The sequence below is a fragment of the Heteronotia binoei genome, chromosome 1 (genome assembly GCF_032191835.1).
Source record: "Heteronotia binoei isolate CCM8104 ecotype False Entrance Well chromosome 1, APGP_CSIRO_Hbin_v1, whole genome shotgun sequence".
NCBI lineage: Eukaryota > Metazoa > Chordata > Lepidosauria > Squamata > Gekkonidae > Heteronotia > Heteronotia binoei.
In genome coordinates, this window is record NC_083223.1 from 219307876 (window position 1) to 219329030 (window position 21155).

Here is a 21155-nt window from a genome sequence, read left to right on the forward strand (position 1 = left end):
AAAGGCCATAGCCTGCATTACTCCTTGCTGTGCTAGTTTTCTGGTTTAGGAAAAGGAATTATAGAGAAGAAAGTAGTGTATTAAATAAATAAATATTCCAGGAGCATATCCTGGCTTGTGACCCTCAAAGGATGGGGCCACATTTCTCTTGTAGAAGTCTATCATCACTACCAGATTTCTCTGTTCATGACCTGTGGCAATCCCACATTGGAACACACACACACACACCACCCACACCCAGGAATTATTAGTGACATGAATTAGTAAACTATTAATCCCTTTGCTGTTTGGAAAGAATGCTGCTTGTATCTGAAATGGCAGTTGTTAAATCATCTTGAATAAAAGGATTTCATCATCCTTCAGGCTAAGCGCTTAAACGGGGTGGAAATTAAACAGTTTGGATTGCAACAATAACAAAATCAGGCTTGCATTATTTCCTATTCTTTCAAGAGCATCCTCTCTCAAAGTTTATCTTTTCCTAAGCTTGATCTGTCTGAGTTGATTTTTCCAGCACATTCTTTATTTGGACAACACTGCAATTCTGCCATTATTTGAGACCTGCAAAGGGGTTTCCCCAGATGTGAGCAGATTTCAGGACTGTGTGTAAATGTGGGTGGAGTACATGTTATTTAGAAGTAAAAACTCTTGTATGTATATTCACATTTACAGGAAAAGGAAAAAAAATAGAAAAAGTTCAGAAAAAAAAGTTGATGCACTGATGTTTAATTGACACAATCAAAGCATTCAACTCCTGGCCCTGGATTTTAAATTCCTCTATACTATTTTTAGGAAGTCTAAAGCCCATGTATTCATTTTGCATAAAAGTCACCTAATGGTTTGGATTTGGTCTTTTGTGTTGCTCTGTGATCGGAAAGGTTGGTCCCATGCCTTGGAGTTCAAAAGAGTGCAACATACCATATTTTGCTTTATTATGATCCCTTCTTTACTTAGTAACCCATTTCCCTTTGATTTTCACAGTAGGCAGCTATGGGCAAGAATTCTGGGAAAGAAGCCATCAACATGTTAGTCTGGTGGACTGACTGAGATTATTATCTCAGGAAGCTAACTGAAACAATAGCTGTAGAATATTGTTTCCATTTTGTGCATGGTGTACTTGAAGGCTTGCTACCTTTCCCCGGCTCTGTTTGCAGGGTTTATGCACATTCACAGTGAAATGGCTAGAATTAAAGGTGTGGCCTTTTTCAGTATGTAGAGCTGAAACTGTGGGGAAAGGTTCATCTATTCATTTTCTCTCTGCTATGTATAAAAGGCATGGAGTGGGGAGGAAAGATAGAATTTCCAGCAGTCAGTCAAATAAATAAAAATCTATTGAATATTAAAATTAGAGTGACTTCTGACACTTTTAAACAGGCTGGATGAAAGGAAATACATCCTCTTCCAATTGTTGTCTGGAATTTCTGAAACCCAAGTCCCAGGGGAAAATGCAATATGTCAAATGTAACAGCACATTTGTATATAAATCTGCCTTTTGCTGAGTCAGGTTGCTGGTCTGGCTAATTTAGTATTGTCTACTCTGACTGGCAGCAGTTCTCAAGGCAGAGGTGTCAAACATGTGACCCCCAGACCGCATCCCACCCCTACAGGGTTTGTATGCATCCCACAAACAAATGGCTGTTGTCTGCTTTCTTCTCCCTCTCTCTGAACATATGAACATATGAAGCTGCCTTATACTGAATCAGACCTTTGGTCCATCAAAGTCAGTATTGTCTTCTCAGACTGGCAGCGGCTCTCCAGGGTCTCAAGCTGAGGTTTTTCACACCTATTTGCCTGGACCCTTTTTTGGAGATGCCAGGGATTGAACCTGGGACCTTCTGCTTCCCAAGCAGATGCTCTACCACTGAGCCACCGTCCCTCTGAATTTCTTCTCCGACACAGCTTGCTTTGCCAGGCTCTCTCAATTGCACAGGAGCTACAGAGCAAAGCCTCTCTTTCCTCCATTGGCTGAAGTGCCTCCCTTGGGGAGGAAGAGGGGGGGGGGGAAGAGCCAGAGTTTGCTTTGCCGGACTCTCTCAATCACACAGCAGAGCTACTGAGCCAAGTCTCTCTTCCTTCCGTTGGCTAAGGCTTCTCCCTGTCCTTGTCTCTGAGGAGGGAGGGAAAGAGTGAGAGCTTACTTTGCCGAGTAACCTCAATTGCATTGGAGAGATACAAAGACCTTTAAGACCAATGAGGTTTTATTCAAGGTAGGGGTTTTTTGCCTTGCCACAGTTAGAGAGAGAGTGTATGTGTGTTTTGTTGGGCTTGTTATGCTAGAGCTCTTCTGGGTGCAATTGGGTTCCCTTCCTCTTTTGCATAGAGTTGTAGTTTCATAGGAGTTATAGTTATTTATCTGGGGAAGCAGAACACTGTAGTTTTGTAGACAAATACATAGCCCTCAGACTGTGTCATGGTGCCTTCACATGTTCTTGACCAGCACATGAAGCAACTTATGTACAAAAGCTCGCAATGCTTATATTTTATAATTCATATTTTCCTCTGGGTCACAGGCTCAAAGTATTGACCATGAGATTTCTGTAATGAATGTCAATAAATCAAAACTAGGTTTGCAATTTACAGATACACACCCAAACAGCATACAGCATACTGAACAGAGCCAGTTGGGTGTAGTGGTTAAGTGTGCAGTGAAGTGATTCCCCACTTCTCTACATGCAGCTGCTGGGTGCCCAGGGGCCATTCATGGTTCTCGCCAAGCTGTGTTTTGTTGGGCAGTTCTCTCAGAGCTCCCTCAGCCCCACCCAGAACACAGGGTGTCTGTTGAAGGAAGAGAAAGGGAAGGAGATTGTAAGCTCCTCTGAGACTCCAAGTGAAGGGCAGGGTATAAATCCAATCTTTTCTTCTTCTATTCAAGATTGCTACAGCACAGCACAGATTTTGATGCAATAATTCAGAGCAAGCGACTTCAGTTACCAGAGACTGTTAAATAAACAAAATATTACAAGAGTGCTAGTGTTTTAAGCATGTTTTATTTCAAGTTTTTTTTAAAAAAAAAATCTTTAATTGTGTTTGTCCGTGTCCTTTATAAAGTTTCATCTCCACTACCTGAGATTACATATTATGGCACACATTTTATTTGTGTCAAATCCATCCCTCATAACACATAGGTTTGACACCCCTGCTCTAAGGTTTCTGGCAAAGAAATAGGGCCTGTTCTCCACCTAAGCAACTGCTAAAAGCAGCAGAGTGAAGAAAGCACCAATATATCGCAGGGGTTAGTACTGCAGCCACCAGGGCAGATGACAACAGGCACTGCCTCCTGGACTCACACCACTAGCAATCAGGTACTGAGCTATGAGTGTATCTTGCTTGGGTTTTCAAAACCTTGAACGAGCCCTGCAGAGTAAAGTCTTTCCCAGCTCTAGTATCCAAGGTATGTTAAATGGAGTTGCCAAGGACAGGGTTTAGAAGCTTGTAACTGCTTAGAAAGTGGTATGCTGTGTTACTATCATAACACGGAGTATAAGTTTTATTTTTTAAAATGTATTTAGTTGATTTCTATTCCGCCCTTTCCTGTGAACAAGGTTTGCCAACCTCTTGGTGACAGCTGGAGATCTCCTGGGATTACAGCTGATCTCCAGGCAATAGAGATCAGTTCACCTGGAGAAAATGACACCTTTGGAAGCTGGTCTCTGTAGCATTATACCCCACTGAAGTCCCTCACCTCCCCAAACCCTGCTGTCTTAGAAGATATTGAAGATACTGGATTTATATTCCACCCTATACTCTGAATCTCACAGAGCAGTCACAATCTCCTTTACCTCCCCCCCCCCACAACAGACACCCTGTGAGGTAAGTGGGACTGAGAGAGCTCTTACATCAGCTGCCCTTTCAAGGACAACTCTTGCTAAAGCTATGGCTGACTCAAGACCATTCCAGCAGCCGCAAGTGGAGGAGTGGGGAATCAAACCGAGTCCTCCCAGATAAGAGTCCGCACACCAAACTGGCTCCATCCCCAAAACCTCCAGATGTTTTCCAAACTGGAGCTGGCACCTCTACCTGGAAGAAACCGGTCAGTTTGACCACAAATATTTTAAACTAACAAAGGAAATCTGTGAGCAACTAGAATGATCCTGGAAGTGACCAGTATCTGTTTAGTCATTAGCTGGCCTACCTTTCCTGTTTTCATTTTGCAACAAAATAAGGCCTGATTCACTAGGGTTGCCAATCCCCAGGTGGGGGCAGGGGATCCCCCAGTTTGGAGGCCTTCCCCTGCTCCAGGGTTATTAAAAAGTTGCGAGGAGGAATGTCTGCTGGACACTCCTATGAGACTGGTTCCGATAGGGTATAATGGAGAATCGATCTGTGGGTATTTGGAGCTCTTGGGGGCTGTTTTTTTGAGATAGAGGAACCAGATTTTCCATAGAAGAAGAAGAAGATATTGGATTTATATCCCGTCCTCCACTCTGAATCTCAGAGTCTCAGAACGGCTCACAATCTCCTTTATCTCCCTCCCCCACAACAGACACCCTGTGAGGTGGGTGGGGCTGAGAGGGCTCTCACAGCAACTGCCCTTTCAAGGACAACCTCTGCCAGAGCTATGGCTGACCCAAGGCCATTCCAGCAGGCGCAAGTGGAGGAGTGGGGAATCAAATCCGGTTCTCCGAGATAAGAGTCCACACACTTAACCACTACACCAAACTGGCTCTCCTACAGCCTACAGCATCAGGAGGCAGCCTACAGCATCAGGAAGTGACTTCACATCTTCCCAAACTCCATCCGCCCCAAGTACCCCCCCCCCGATGTGCCAACCTCACCAGAAATAATGTTATATGCCATACCTATGTCACCTGGAAGTGACATAGGCAAGCCGGAGGCAGTGCTCTGGTTTTTGGGCAAAGCTCTATGGTAAAATCACCATTGAACCATAGAGTTTTGTCCCAAAGCCAGAGCGTCACCCCCAGCATGCCCAAGTCACTTCCAGGTGACATAGGCACATTGTACAACATTGCTGTTGGGGGGGGATACCCACCCCCCAACTGGGGAATGGCAAGCCTATCCATCTGTTAAATGGAGGAGTCTCTAGAAAGTTTAGAACTTTTCTTCCCTCCAACAAAATGTCATAACCCCAAGTAAAATTCTGAGGCAACAAAGTAGGTAATTTTGTTTGGTAAACTTCATTACTTCCCCATGAGCAAGGCCAAGAGCAAGGCCCCTTGAATTCAAGCTTACCAAACAAAGGCTATTTTGATCATTATCCTGGAGACAATTCTTAGCAAACATAACACATGGGAGGCTTTTTTTAGTTAAGTCTTCCCCTTCCCCCATCTTTTCTTTTTCCCCTTACATTTATTTAAGCAGGTGGAGGAAACTAGTGAGGAGTTATTTCTGGGCAATGGATGGTAAAAGTAATAGGAAGGAGCAGGGAAGCAGACAGGAAGTTCTTTCAGAAAAGGGAGGCAACGTGGGATCTGACCTAAGCTTGTTTCAGAGGAGATAATCAGTGGCGCCAGAAAGCCAGTGAGGAATGGTTGGTACAGGGGAAATAACATTTCTGTATGGTTTTAAGGAATATTGTTGTAAAAAAAAATGAACCTGTTGATAAAGTGTATATGGATGCTACAAGATCTTGTAAAATTCAAGGATCATTTAAGAAGCATGAAAAAATAGCATCCTATTCCTCTCTCAGGAGTGTATCTGCTGTTTGTTTGTTTTTTACTTAACCTTAGTGCTAGTCAGAGGCAGTTTTTAAATTTGACATGCATTTAAGGTTTCAGTCCTTGGCATGTTCATTTGTAGGAAAGTCCTGAAACTCATTCCAAACAAGCATGCATTGGATTGATCTAAACTTGAATTAATATATGCATATGTAGAAGATGCATCATCCTGAACCTGAACCATCCTGTCTCAGTCAGCTAAACATTTATCTCCTATCCCAGTCCCAAAAGTGAGACTGGGTGGATGGGGGATGCTGAAAGAAATGGAGGAGCACACTATGGTAAACAATGCAAGGGAGAAAAGATTTGTTCCTCCCAGCTGGGCACTTTCAATTTGTTTGAAACAGACCCATCCCATCCAACCCACCTGAGCTCCCCAGAGTCTCAATAGAGGTTGTTCACATCACCTACTTCCTTATCCTTTTAAACGCATGCAAAGCAGATTGTCTGCCACCAGGGTTGCCTGTCCCCTAGTGGGAGCAGGAAATCCTCAGCTCCCATTTCCCAGTGCCTCATGGAGCTGCTATGGGAGAAAAATAAAAATAAAAGTCCATCAGGCAGGTGATGTGTGAGATCACAGTTTTCCCCAGACACAATATCACACTATTGCTAATGGACACCCCTGCATCCCTCACAGTTTTCCTCTGGTTGCCAGGGCATGCCTTGTAACTCCATCTTCCACTGAGCCACGTCCGCATCCCTGGTGTAGTGATAGATGCTTCCTGTCTCTTTCTGTTATGTATCTGTTGAGTTACTCTTCTTTCTCTTCTTATCTGAACTATCCTTCTTGATCTGAATCAGGTTTCTGTAGCGGTGGCACATATAATTCCCTAAGTCAATAATAATTATACTGTAGGCTGGCAGGCATCCACCAGAGTAATGGCCAGATCCCAGGTTTCTGATTATTACAGTCATTCATTTTTCAATAATTATAAAAATGATGTTGATTAATATTTTTATTCACATTTGATTCTTTAATATCCAAATGCACATCCTGGATTTACATCATGGCAAGCTTTCCACATACTCATTAGAATTAATGTTGTTTGTTAGACCAGCCTGGGGCATGTAATTTGTGCACTTTTATCAGAAACCTGCCACTTACTGAGTAGGATAGTAAAAAGTGTCCTTACTAAACAAATTAAATGTACATGAATTAAGACTGACACTTCTCTATGTGGGGTTATGGAGTTCTGGATTATGATCCCACCTGAGTCATTAGCTCTTGCAAAGAGAACTCTCAGCTGCATTCCAAGAAGTTAAACTAAAGGAAGTTAGCCAACATCTGTGGAAACATGTTCTAGCCCTTTGGAACTGAGCACATCCTGACAGTGGGAATCAATCAAAGCCTGTTTACAAGGGTTATTTTTAGCATAAAAGAAATATTTCTTTAAATATTACACCAGACATTTGCTGAAAAAGAACAGTTCCACATTTGCCATTGACTATTTGATTTTTTTTAGCGACTATGCATAACTGATAATATATAAGATGCTTTTCATATTACCAAATCCTGTTCAAAACTTTTTTAGAGACCAGCATAACTTCTGTGGTCTACTTCAGCCAGGCTGTTCCTCCAAGGAGCTCAGGATGGTGTAATATATTATCTGACGGAATGATTGGCTCAAGCTTATCCAGAATGCTTCATGGCAAGCTGTGTATTTGAAGTCAGGTTTTTCTAGTTCTAACTTAACGCAGTCATCACTTGTCTCTTAAGAGGATCTCTTTTGGGAAGTAACTTCATTCCTCAACACACACATCCCATCCCCTCAATGATCTGTGTATATGTGCTCCGTACCAGTGCAGCTCTTAATGCTAAGTTACATTTCTCAACTCTAAGTACTTTATACTACTGTAAAGATTCTAACTGTCTTACAGTAAAAGGGCCAGTGTATGCACAAGGAGTTGAACTACACTGCCCCCTGAACATTATTCTTTCCATTTGAGTAATTCTGGAGTAATAGAAGAAACACCAGGCTATGTTGTAGTTCTGTCCCATGTACACATTTAACTCAGTTACACCATATGCTGATGCTGAGGTGGAGAAAACAATGGTGTGGGTTCCTCCCATGTGGTTCCAGACTTCTCATATTAATGAGCAGTTTAGGAAGGAGCCTTAATAATGTGGTTTCAGCACCACAGAGTAATCTTGTCCCAACAAGTCCTTTGAACTGGAATTGTTATTACTGCATTTTTATCGATATTGAACTCTTGTGGTCATCTGTATTATTAGATTGTATTGATTTTGTTGGGTTTTTAAAATTTGTTCTTATTTTTGATCTCTTACTTGTAGCTTCAGGCTGCATACAAGCTCTCAGTTTTATCATCCATGAAAGTTACTTTCATGGTCCTGAATCAAACAAGTGTATTAGGACTCAGAGAAGATTCCTATATTCATTGTAACAGACTTATGTGGCGCTGCCTTTGAATTAGTGCAAAATATAGCCACTTTTTGGTAAGCCCCTATTAATGTATTTCTTCTGAAACAATTTCACTGGTTGGCTGTTTTTGGTTCAGTGCTCTGAAAAGCCCTGTGGGATCTGGAGTCTATGTATTAGTGTTTTAGTATTCTGTGTTTTAATTTATGTATGCATATTGACACACACTAGATAACTGGCTAGATAATTGTAACATGTTCTGTATGGAACTCCCCTTGAAGACAGCTTGAAGACTTGATGCAGGATGTGGCACTTCAGTTACTATCTGAAGCTGGCTGCTTTGGCACATATTACTCATCTTAAAATATTTGCTTTGATTATCTGATTGTTTCTAAGTTCTATTTAAAACTCCTGGTTGTTACTTTCAAATCCTTCAAGACATGGGTTCCATATACTTGAAGGATCATCTTTCCAGGCATGAACATATGCAACAACTCTAGTCACCACAGCACCAACTCTGACCATTCCCTCATGCAGGCAAGCAAGGTCAACTAGGGGGGCGGTCTCTCTGTTTTGTGGAACAGCCTTCCTGACACACCACGTTCATGGCATTTTGGAGGGCATTTGACAATTGATAGTTTTTCTGTATAGTTGTTGTTTGTGTGTGGTATAGATTTTGGCCGTATTGTTATAGAATTTTAGGGTTTTGTTCTTGGGATGATGCTTTTGGTCCATTCTGGTGCAAAACAGGTTATAAGCATTTAAAACAAATGAGACTGTAAATCACCTTGAACTTTCTGGAAAACAGAAAGAAGTATAGGTGGAAAGGAATGGGCAAATGCACTCTGAGATCTGTAGACTTGCTTATTATGGAAATTTTCTTTCCAGAGTGGTGTTGGTGAAACATATATTGCTACATAAAACAGCCACATTTTGTCTTCTCCAAGTTCCAGTGAGCTTTATATGTGTGACATATTTTGTACTGTTACCTGGCCATGCACTGCAGAAGATGTGCAAAATACCTATCTTAGTGTTGTTGGGTTTACAATTTGCCACCTCACTGGGAAATGGATGCCTGCATCTCACCACTATAGGACTTCAGGAAGAATACTATATACCTTATTATGTCATTACATAGATTAAGACTTGGGATGAATGAACACCCACCAGTTTGGCTTATGCCCTGTTTGTCAGCTGCAAACAGAGGCATGATTTAAAAAAAAAAAATCAAATGCTTTATTGTAAGCTATGGTGACGATACAGAACATGTATATGAAGAATCATGTAAGCAACGTCCAGTAGAAACTACTGAGCATATAAGCACAATAAATCCTGTACTGTTCAACTAGAACCATGCAATATGACAATGACTTCATTTCATGTAACCTAGGTTACTAACCATGGTTTGATATTCAAAATACTGTTTGATGATGACATGAAATTACTGTCTGACATTATCCCAAATCCAATGAAAATAAAGAAAGAGAGAGAGAGAGATAAAAATAAAGAAAGGCTAACTCTCTCTCTCTCTGTAAAGATTTATAGAGCGAGGATCCATCTATAAGTTAGGCTGCCTTTCAGAATGTCATGAGTTGAAACATACTCCAGAAATAGGAACCATTTTTCCTCAAAAGAAGTAGATCTAGGATAAATGTCTAATTGGGCTATTTGGTCTGTGATTTTTTTCCATAATCAGTTGATCCGATATTTTTGTAAACCATAACGAGATTGAGGGCGTCATGTTGGATTTCCAGAGTTAAACTATGGAAGTATTTGCTGCCATTAGTAAGCTATTAATTAAAGAAGGTCTGAATCTTCTTCGTGGTCTCTGTGCATCACACTGATGGGAGAAGGCGCCAGTGCCGATCTTGATCGGTAAACTTCAAAGCTGCGGATTTCCGCGCCGACGTCCCAGTGCGCATGCCCAGAAGCCCCACTGCGCATGCTCACTGAGACGGGAGCGGACATCCCGCCAGTTCCTTCTGGCCGCCACATAAGCCCCCCAAGAGGGATCGGCAGCAGCGGGGAAGGAGGGCGGGTAGTGTGACTGCACAGATGACCACTCGAAGATCATCAGTTACAGGTAGGAAACCTGTTTATCTTCTTCGTGGTCTCTGTGCATCACACTGATGGGAGACTAACAAGCTCAGGTCCTACCTGGAGGAGGGTGCGATGGTCCATCAACAGGAGACAGACTGCAGCACGGCACAGCCCATGGAGGAGTCTCGGCATAGCCGCAAGTCCAGCACATAGTGAGATACAAAGGTATGTGCTGATGACCAGGTGGCAGCCTTGCATATGTCCTGAAGGGGAACGCCCTTCATAAACGCTGCCGAGGTTGCCATCGGAATAAGCCTGAAGCGGACCAGGGAGAGGCGTTTTACACAGGAGGTAACACAGCCGGATGGTTCCCGTAATCCACTTGGACAGCCATTGAGAGGATATCCTCTGCCCCAGAGAGGATGCCGCATAGGATACAAATAGTCTAGAGTCCCTCTGCGAGGGATTAGTACGCTGGAGACAGAAGGACAGCGCCCTCTTCACGTCCAAGGCGTGCAAACGAGGCTCAGATTCAGTAGCCGGAGAGGGGAAGTAAACCGGCAAGTAGATCTCCGTGCTGAGATGAAAGGGCGAAATCACCTTGGGCAAAAAGGTGATATCAGGGCGAAGCACCACCCCCTCAGCAGTGAAAACGAGGTAAGGGGCATCTTACCGAAGCGCCGCCAGCTCACCAACTCGTCTGGCAGATGTAACAGCGACCAGGAACGCTGTCTTCCAGGCCAGGAGCTGGGGAGAACAGGTGGCCATTGGTTCAAACGGCTTCCCCGCTAACGCCCAAAGCACCAGGGCCAGGTCCCAAGCCGGAGCAGGCACCCGCACCATGGGGTACAGTCTCGCCATGCCTTTTGGAATCCGGGTGGGTGAAGACTGAATGTCCATTGATTCGGGCATGCTCAGACGAGATGGCCGCCAAGTAGACCCATACCGAGGACGTCGTCAAGCCTCTGTCCAGTAAAGCACAGATGACCACTCGAAGATCATCAGTTACAGGTAGGAAACCTGTTTTTGTAGGGACCATCATATCTTGCCAATATCGAAGAAAAATTATTAGAAGTTGAAATGGAATTTTATAACCAGTTATATTAGCAATTTGTTCAAGAACTGTTTTCCAGAAAGCCACAAGAAATGGACACTTCCACCAACAATGTGCAAAAGAAACTGTGTCACCACACCCTTTCCAACGCAGAGAGAAGTTGGATGTTGAGAATTTAGCTAATTGTTTGGGACTGAGATACCCATGGGTTAATAATTTGAAGTTTTAAAGTTTCATGTATCATAAGGATGTAAGGATGGCCTGACAAGCAAAGAGTGGCAAATGTTCAGTTATAGCAGCATTACAATCATGAGTCCAAGATGACTTATAAGTTAAAGATTTAGATTTCAGGGTTTTTAGAAGTATTTCATAAATTTGCAATGTAAGTCCGTGGTAATGTGTTTCCTTGCTGTCAATCACCTTTTCAAAGGCATTATTTTTTTTGATGATCAATTTGACAGTTCATCAGTCTAGCTGTGACTAGCTGTATTCCTTACTAACCATGCAGTACAGTGCAACTGGGTTTTCATGCATGTAGGTTCTCTCACCCAGCCTTGATTAAGGTCTACTACCTATCTGTCCTTGCAGCATAGCTGCTCTGCTCAGCTGGCAATAGCTTAAATAGACAATTAGATCACTTAACAATCATATAATACAATCATCAATAAATGCTGTGTCTTGATAAAAGTCCTGCCCTTCAGTGTTTGGCTGAAGGGTCCTTAGTGATGCTAATGGATGACAATTGCTTTGAATGAGTAGTGTCTGTGCAGTTCTGGGAAAACCTGATTAATCCCAAACCAGTTGGGATTACTCATAAATCATATAAATAAGTCATTGATAAATGCTGTGTTTCAATAAAATCCTACTGTTCGGTGTTTGACTAGGTAGTTGGGTTACCAATCTCTGGACAGGATCTAGAAATCTCCTGGAATTGTAGTTGATCACCAGCCTACAAAGACAGTTCCCCTGAAGAAAATGGCTATACCATATCTGCCACAGGCACCAGGACCAAAATCGCCAAGAATTTTCCAACCCAGAATTGGCAGCCTTACTAAGTAGTTCTTAGAGCTACTAGTGGCCACCAAACAGTTTGAATCAGCAGTGTCCTTGCACGTGCACAATTTTGTGAAAACTCGATGCAAACCAGTTTAGGAAGCATTCTTGGGTGTATGGTAGCAACCGAACAGACTGGGTTATTGGCTCACTTCTGATTGCTACTTTTAAACATAGAAAGTTCAACTTTTGGATATGTTCACAGTAAATTTTACAGCATCTCTAATTCAGACAAGATTGCTGTCCTTTTGAATATTTATTCTTATGTATTACATTGCAGACGTGGACAGGGCTGGTGACCTATAGAGAGATCCTTGGAGTACTTGAGCATTTAATTTCAGCTTCTGCATTTACAGTCATGTTTATATGTAAGACCTGCCTCATTTCTAGTCTACTGATGTACAGAACTAGTAAAGCCGTGATTAGGCTTCCCAACCCTCCCGCCCTGGCGGGGGACCCCAGGATTTCCACCCTCTTCCCCTGCTCCCCCAAAAAACAGAAACGGGGGGAGGGGGAAAACGGCACCGGGGAGCATGGCGAGCCGCCCCATCCCGGAGTGGGCGAGGCCGCCGCACCGCCCCCTCCCCACCCACCACAGCTGCTCCTCCGAGATGGGCCCAGGCTGAGCCCATCTCGGAGGAGCAGCCAAGAGGCGGCAGCAGCACAGGCAAAACCAGGGGAGGGCGGAGGCAGGCCAGGAGCATGGCGAGCCGCGAATCTGGGCCCTTCTAGGACCCGGACTCGCGGCTCGCCACAGCCCCGGCCCGCCGCCACCCCCCCCCTCCGATTCCATCCCAGAGGCGGAGCGGGCGAGGCCGCTGCACTGCTGCCACCACTTCTCCGCTCGCCGTGGCTGCTCCTCCGAGATGGGCTCAGGTTGAGCCCATCTCGGAGGAGCAGCCATGGCGAGCGGAGAAGAGGCGGCAGCTGCGGAGCAGCATCACCCGCTCCAAGACAGGGCAGCTCGCCACGCTCCCCGGCGCCATTTCCCCCCTCCCCCTAGCTCCACCCCAGTGTCTCCTGGCTCCACCCCCAAAGTCTCCTGGCTCCACCCCCAAAGTCTCCTGGCTCCACCCCCAAAGTCTCCTGGCTCCTCCCCCAAAGTCCCCAGATATTTCTGGGGTTGGACTTGGCAACCCTAGCCATGATTGACTGCATGAAGAATTTGTTCTAATAGTGTATTACTAATTTTCATGATGCTTCCAACTATTTTGCTGGTCTGCTACTGAACGAAATTTATTCTGTTCACATGCAGCACTGGAGTGATTCAGCGAAAATGCTGTGACTTCAGCTTTATGTAAGGATTTGTTAAAATATTTGTGCTTTGTTTCCTAGTGTTGGTTTAACAGAGTGATCAAAGCAAACTATAACGCCTTCTAATAAATATACAATTAATAATAATAATAATACTTTTTATTTATATCCCGCCCTCCCCGCACAAGCAGGCTCAGGGCGGCTCACAACGTATAAGTGCAATACAATAAAATCATACATAGCAATAAAATCATCATAAATCAATTTACATTAAAATTAACATTAAGGTGCTAAAATAGGTCTTTCATAAGTTCAGTGGGAAGAAAAAAGAAAACATATACAGCGACACTATCTTAGTTCGGTATGGGTGAAGGCTATTTTGAAGAGGTAGGTCTTACAGGCCCTGCGGAATTGGTCTAAACATCGCAGGGCCCGTACCTCCTCCGGGAGTTGATTCCACAGCAGTGGGGCTGCAATGGAGAAGGACCGATCCAGGGTGGTCTTTAATCTGGCCTCCCTGGGCCCAGGGATATTCAGGTGGTGCTTTCCAGCTGACCTCAGTGCTCTCTGGGGCTCATATGGGGAGAGACGGTCCCTCAGGTAGGCAGGCCCTCGGCCATATAGGGCTTTAAAGGTCATGACCAGCACCTTGTAACGAACTCGGTAGACTACTGGCAGCCAGTGCAGTCCGCGCAGCCCTGGCTGCATGTGCTCCCATCTTGGGAGCCCCAATAGCAACCTAGCCGCCGCGTTCTGCACCAGCTGCAACCGCCGAGTTCGGCACAAGGGCAGCCCCATGTAGAGGGCGTTGCAGTAATCCAGTCTCGAGGTGACCGTAGCATGAATCACCATTGCCAGATCCCAGCGCTCCAGGAAGGGGGCCAACTGCTTTGCCCGCCGGAGATGAAAAAACGCAGACTTGGCAGTGGCCGCTATCTGTGCCTCCATTGATAATGAAGGCTCCAGAAGAACCCCCAAGCTCTTGACCCTGTGGGCCGCTTTCAGCAGCACACCGTCAAGAGCTGGCAAGGGGATTTCCCTTCCCGGGGCACCGCGACCCAAGCAAAGGACCTCCGTCTTCGCTGGATTCAACTTCAGCCCACTCAGCCTGAGCCAACCAGCCACGGCCTGCAATGCAAGGTCCAGGTTTTCTGGGACGCAGTCAGGTCGGCCATCCATTAATAGATAGAGCTGGTTGTCATCTGCATATTGATGGCACCCAAGCCCAAACCTCCGAGCAATCTGGGCAAGGGGGCGCATGTAGATGTTAAACAACATCGGAGAGAGAACTGCCCCTTGTGGCACTCCACACACTAGTGGGTGCCTCCGGGACAGCTCTCCCCCAATTGCCATCCTTTGTCCCCGACCATCAAGGAAGGAGGAGAGCCACTGTAAGGCCGACCCCCTAATCCCTGCGTCGGCGAGCCGGCGGGCCAGTAACCGATGGTCGACCGTGTCGAACGCAGCCGACAGGTCTAACAACATCAGCACCGCCACGCCGCCTCCATCCAGATGCCGCTGGAGGTCATCCACCAAGGCGACCAGCACTGTCTCCGTCCCATGGCCTGGACGAAAGCCGGACAATTAAAATACATTGGTAAAAAATTTCATTGCATGTGTGCATCAGATCATCTCAACTATTAGTCAGAATTGTCTCAGTCCATTGGTAGCTTAAACAAAATGTTGATGTTGGATATTTGGAAGTATGATGCATTCTCATGGTATATAACGGTCTTTGAAATGTGCTTTGAATAGATGAAGGAATACTGAAATCACAATAAAATGTATAACAAAAAGCCCAGAGATTCAAATCTGAATTTTATAAAATTCATGAAACTAGCTGAGAATTCCAATTAACTCCCCCTCCCCTTAATAAGTGCCACAACAGAAGAAGATGGCAATTTAGCTCTCTTCAGAGGTCATGAACCAACAGAGATCTGTGCACATCACAAACTTCTTTTGACCATTCTAAAACTGCCAAAATTTTAAAACAAGAATTTTCCAAAGTTTAAAATAAAACCTTGTATAACTAGCATGTGAAAATAAAGCTTTTAAAAACTTTTATGGAAGCAAAACCTTTGATACTGTGTCTTGTTAATTTATTATCTTGCAAGATGCTCCATTGTTTTTTTATTCCTTATCAATATCTACCTTCACAACCTGCTGCTATTGTTGCAACAAGACCATTTTGAACACAATGAAATTTTTTTTTCCAGCTCATGATTTCTTCACTTAATGGAAATGGCTCTTCATCTTTGATTTGCCTTTCTCAAACATCTAGTTCATCATACCTGTATTAAAATTTTCCTGGATAATGCTCTGCATTTGTTCACAGAAGCAATGGTCCTTAATGTTTGAAACTCTAGCCTTTTCTTTCAGAATTTATTTAGGGTTTTGATGCTATTTTCAGAAGACACAACATTATAACTACTTATTTACACTACTGAATGTCAACCACAAACAGGAGACCTTAATTTTAAAATCTATTGTTTCTAATATTTCTTTGTCAAAGGAGGAGCATGCATGTAACATTGGTTACAAAATGTAATTAGAAAATGATTTGGGAATGACTAGAGGTAATAATAATCCCTTTAAGAACCCAGCCACAATAAAAGCTGGGTGAGCTATGAGCTGTTTCCTTTCTCTGCTAAAGGCAACTCAAGTTCAAGTGACATTGAAATTCACATTCTATTCCCTCACTTTTCCTGCCATTCACACTGTTTTCCTTCCTGCTCTCCTCTGTCTGGTCCACAGTTGTAACTACATCTCTGCCTTTGAAGGGGTCAGATCTCCTCCCACAGAAGTGCATTTTGTGCTTCAGTTTATCCCTCCCATTGAAATGTTTGCTTTTAGGAGTGCTTTTGTGCCTAACCTCATAGGAACTGCCCTTGCAGTATTAAATCAAAGTTTTATTTTATCTAGTACTCTGGCTCTAGCAGTTTGCAGCCAACTACCCCTAGGCAGGGCATGATGAGACAGCCAATTCCTGTTGTTTATCCCCAGCATCTGTTTACCATCCACAAAATATGGAGTGATTTTCCTTTTTTAAAAAAAAATATTTTTGATTTATTGCACCTACTTATTCATCCACATCTTTTTTTAAAAAAGCATATGTGGTTTTTAGATGCTATATTATGTTGTAGCAACCAACAGGTAGTTTTTAACAGTGTTCCTTTGCAGTAGGACTTCCTGAATTTCTAGCCCTTTGGGAACAGTAACCTGTGACTGCAGTAGCCCATTGGTGCCAAGCAGTTAATTGTATCAGGTCTGTCCTCAACAGCAACTTGTGGTCCTCCTTGTAATCCTTACACAAGCTCTCTCTGGTAAAGAGCCTTTCCAAGAAGTCTGTGTAGAAAAGTGAATTCTCTTGAAGTTACAGATTAAGCATTTTGGTCTCTCACCATTCCAGGGAGTAAGAGGGTAACAACATCTTGTATTTGACCAGCATTGTTGTCAAACTAGAAATCTAATTGAGGATCCAAAGACAACTGGGAACTGGAGTGGTGGAAAGGTTACATCTAACTGGAGCCAAGCAGAGGGATGCTATCAACTCCTTTGCTGAAAATACACCATTTCTGCCAGGGTGAAATTGTTAGTTATATGTTAATCACAGAGCTACTATGAGAAACAGCTGCCCCTGTATAAAGGAAGAGAAATAACACTGGGGTTGCAAGCACTGGCAAGCCAGCTCTTTAGTCATTCTGCATCACCCCTGTTAAGGTCTTCTGCTGAGTTCTTCCTGTCCTATTCCATCATTTTATAGTAAGAATTGCCTTGTGTCTTGATACCATCACATTATGGGTTTTCCCACTATTGCCATGGGCTGTGAGGATGTTGAAACACGCAGCAGATTGACGTCAGGGTGCATTGTATTCATTCACCAATGCTTTGTTTATTGTGACTTTTAATTCTTCCCTTGATTCAGGCTAAATATCATGAGTGCTCTTTTCTCCACCACCCCCATCATCATTGCATTGAGTCATACCAAGCTGTGGTATGCTAACTAGATTCTTTCCTTCCAAAAATGATTCAGCCTTGCAAAAGTTTTTTTTTGGGGGGGGGGGGGCGGTATGTGTGTGTGTTTAAAAAAAATAGTGCACTTCCTGTGCATCTACTTGCTGTTATATACAGAGCTGTCTCATTTATAATGCTATGGATGAAAAGATCTTTTTTCTCAATAATGTTAAAATAACTTAGGTCAAGAACCACATGAACTGCTTCCTGTGTCCATCAGGGCTTGCTGATGTACGATTTTATTTGGAAACTTGGAGGCATTTCCAATGCAATTGATGATGATGATGATGATGATGATGATGATGATGATGATGATGATGATGATGATGATGATGATGATGATGATATTGGATTTATATCCCGCCCTCCACTCCAAAGAGTCTCAGAGCGGCTCACAATCTCCTTTACCTTCCTCCCCCACAACAAACACCCTGTGAGGTGGGTGGGGCTGGAGAGGGCTCTCACAGCAGCTGACCTTTCAAGGACAACCTCTGCCAGAGCTATGGCTGACCTAAGGCCATGCTAGCAGGTGCAAGTGGAGGAGTGGGGAATCAAACCTGGTTCTCCCAGATAAGAGTCCGCACACTTAACCACTACACCAAACTTGCTCAATTGGTGATACTATATTGGGGGGGAAGGGTCATACATTTCAAGAAACAAACCAGTCTTTTTGGATGCATGTATGATTTTAAGGCTGAAATTCCAAAACCATTTTCCTGAGAGTAAGCATCATGGAATTGGAAGACATAAGGTGAGATAGAAATGTTTTAAAACAAATTGAATAAAATAATACTAACTTCTTCGGATTAGTCACAGAATTACCCTTTCCTTCCCAAGGAAGAGGACCAAAAATGAGTCTGTATAACACTGAATATTGTTATAGTGGTATATTCATTGTTTTTATTTGAATACACTAATTTCCATATTTAGAATAACAGGTACATTGCTTTTCATTTAATAATTTGCTAACTAGAGTTTATTTAGTAATTTTCTTCTTCTCTCCTGTTTCATTAACTAAAATTTTGTATGCACATTTATGTAGCAACAAAAAAAATGATAATTAAACAAGTCTGTCAGATCACTGTTCTTTTTCAGTGCATTACTTACTGCACTCTTGCTTTTGGCCCAGTATGTACATTCAGCTGCAGGCAGATATACAGTGCTGCTGCTGACCAGCTGCCTTTGAGAGTGGGAAAGAGGTATCTGAGAGGATTCGGTGCTGTGCCCTGGTCTTTCTCCTGAACAGCTGATTGGATCTGTTACTGACTTTTATGACTGAGGCTGTCTCGCATGCAATTGTGTCCCCAGGAACAGGTCAGAAAATGCACACAGATCATTTCAGGCATCTGCGTCCTTATTCAGTGAAGGGTATGGGTCCTGGTTCTGCATGTGTGCAAGTCCCACAAGATTATTGTCTGAACTGTAATGTCAACTATTGTATACTCTTGTTCTTGTTAAAAAGTGTAATCAACAAAACACAGCACAAAATCCACCTAGTGTAAGTTTGGGAAGCACCTGTTCTGATTTTCCTCTTTTGCTCTGTTTCGTTCCAACCCCCACCCCAATTTTCTTTCAGTCTGCACTGACACCGAGAATGAAATTGAGACAGATCAGCAAATGGACAACTTGTATCTGAAAGCTTTGGAGGGATTTATTACTGTGATCACGCAGGATGGAGACATGATCTTTTTGTCAGAGAACATAAACAAATACATGGGTCTGACACAGGTAAAAGCATCATCTCTCATAGCAATCTGGTTAAATAACTTTTACTTCTCTCTTGTTTCTCAGAGTAGCTATTTTCAGAAATGTGATGTTTAAAAGAAGCTTCCTTAAGTATCAGGGTTCCAGAAGTGAGGTATATTGTGATTTTTCAATCTGTATCCAAATGCCTAGGCTAGCCCAATTTCATCAGATCTCAGAACCTAAACAGGGTTAGCCATGGATAGTATTTGAATGAGAGGCTTCCAAGGAGTACCAGGGTCATGATGCAGATGCAGGTAATACAAACTACCTCTGACTGTCTCTTGTCTTGAAAACCCTGAGGGGTAGCCATGTCAGCTGTGACTTGATGGCAGAAAACAACAACAAATCCAAATAAAAAGAATGGTTCTATTATTAGATTAGGAATGCTATAGGACTAACACTTTCAGAGCCAATAGCACAACACACTATCTACGCAGCTTGAGAACTGAAAGCAGATCCATCATCCTTTTGTACCTCTGGCTGCTGATCCAATCAGGAACATGTGCTACTTCCCTGGTTTAGAGTAAGGGATGATAGTTCCACTTGCAGAAGGCTTAATTCTCAGGGGTCGTTTTCGCACTCACCTCCAGCCGGCGCGACCCCCGCTTTTTGGAGGTTTACCTTTGAGCGGCTTTTGCGCCGGGAGTTTCCGGCGCAGAAGGCTGCTCCGCAGCATTTAGTGGGAAATCCGCGCAGATCCTGTGTGGTAAAGAGGGGGGTCGCGCCGGCTGGAGGTGAGTGCGAAAACGACCAGGGTCTTATAGATCTCTGCATGAGATTCTTAGCTTGTGACCTCCTGACTGAGCCACTGTCTGCTGCATGGTGCAGTTGATAAGAGCTGGTCTTGTGACCTGTGGAACTGTATGCAGCCAGACCAGAGACCTTTGATTTAACCCTCCTGTTTTCCCTCACTAGCTTCAGACTGCACACAAGCACCTAGCAGGCCAAGTATGTGGCTGGTGGGCTCCTTTTTTTTCCTTTTTTTTTTTTGCAGTGTGGGGGGAGGTTGATAGATTGTTATTTGTATAGACCTAGTTAGCAAGAGAGTTAGACAGGGATGGCATGGCTAGGCAATTTGGGATAATTGCTCCCTCCCAGCCAAAGTGCCTCATCTGTTAAATGGGATTAATAGCAATCCATTTACAGAACTGTTAATATGATAGTGATGAAAGGAAAATAAAGATTTCAAAGCATTTGTATATTAAAATGTTTTATACTTTGCCAAAGGTAGTGAGAGTAACAGTAAAGTTTGGGTGGAGAGATTATTATCCTTTTTATCTAATCTGTCAGTTAAAATGCCCACCGCCTCACCCAAAGACCTGGCAGAACAGCTCCGTTTTGCAGGCCCTATGAAAGGCTAACAAGCCAGGTAGGGCCTGGATCTCCATAGGGAGCTGATTCCACCAAGTTGGGGCAGGGACTGAAAAGGACCTTGCCCTGGTAGAGGCAAGATGCGCATCTCTTGGGCCAGAGACAGTCAGCCTATCTTGGGAGGCCAAATGAAGCGACCTCCAGGGCATGTATGGGAAGAAACGGTCCTACAGGTATGTAATGTAAAATTTGTAAAATGTAAAATGTTGGTATGTTGGTCCCAGGCCGCATAAGGCTTTAAAAGTCATAACTAGCACCTTGAAACGGATCCGGTACTCTATAGACAGCCAGTGCAGGCCACGGAGCACTGGCTGCATGCTCACCCATAAAGGTGATGCAGTCAGCAGGCAAGCTGCTGCGTTCTGCACCCACTGCAGTTTCCAGATCAGTTTCAAGGGCAAGCCAGCGTAGAGTGAGTTGCAGTAATCTAGTCTGGAAGTGACCATTGCATGGGTCACTGTGGCCAGGTCTTGGGGGCATAGATATAGTGCTAGCTGCCTGATCTGCTGTAGATGGTAAAAAGCAGACCTGGCAGCTGCCGTGACCTGGGCCTCCATAGAAAGTGAGGCATCA

General features: G+C 43.7%; 1 protein-coding gene across 1 annotated transcript in view; it reads left to right on the top strand.

The window, feature by feature from the left end:
* LOC132577943 (endothelial PAS domain-containing protein 1-like) overlaps nt 1–21155 on the top strand; it is a 189294-nt gene that overhangs the window by 127128 nt on the left and 41011 nt on the right. Inside the window, exon 3 of the mRNA XM_060247736.1 lies at nt 19042–19193. Coding sequence (XP_060103719.1) covers nt 19042–19193 — 152 coding nt within the window. The remainder of the gene's footprint in view (nt 1–19041; nt 19194–21155) is intronic.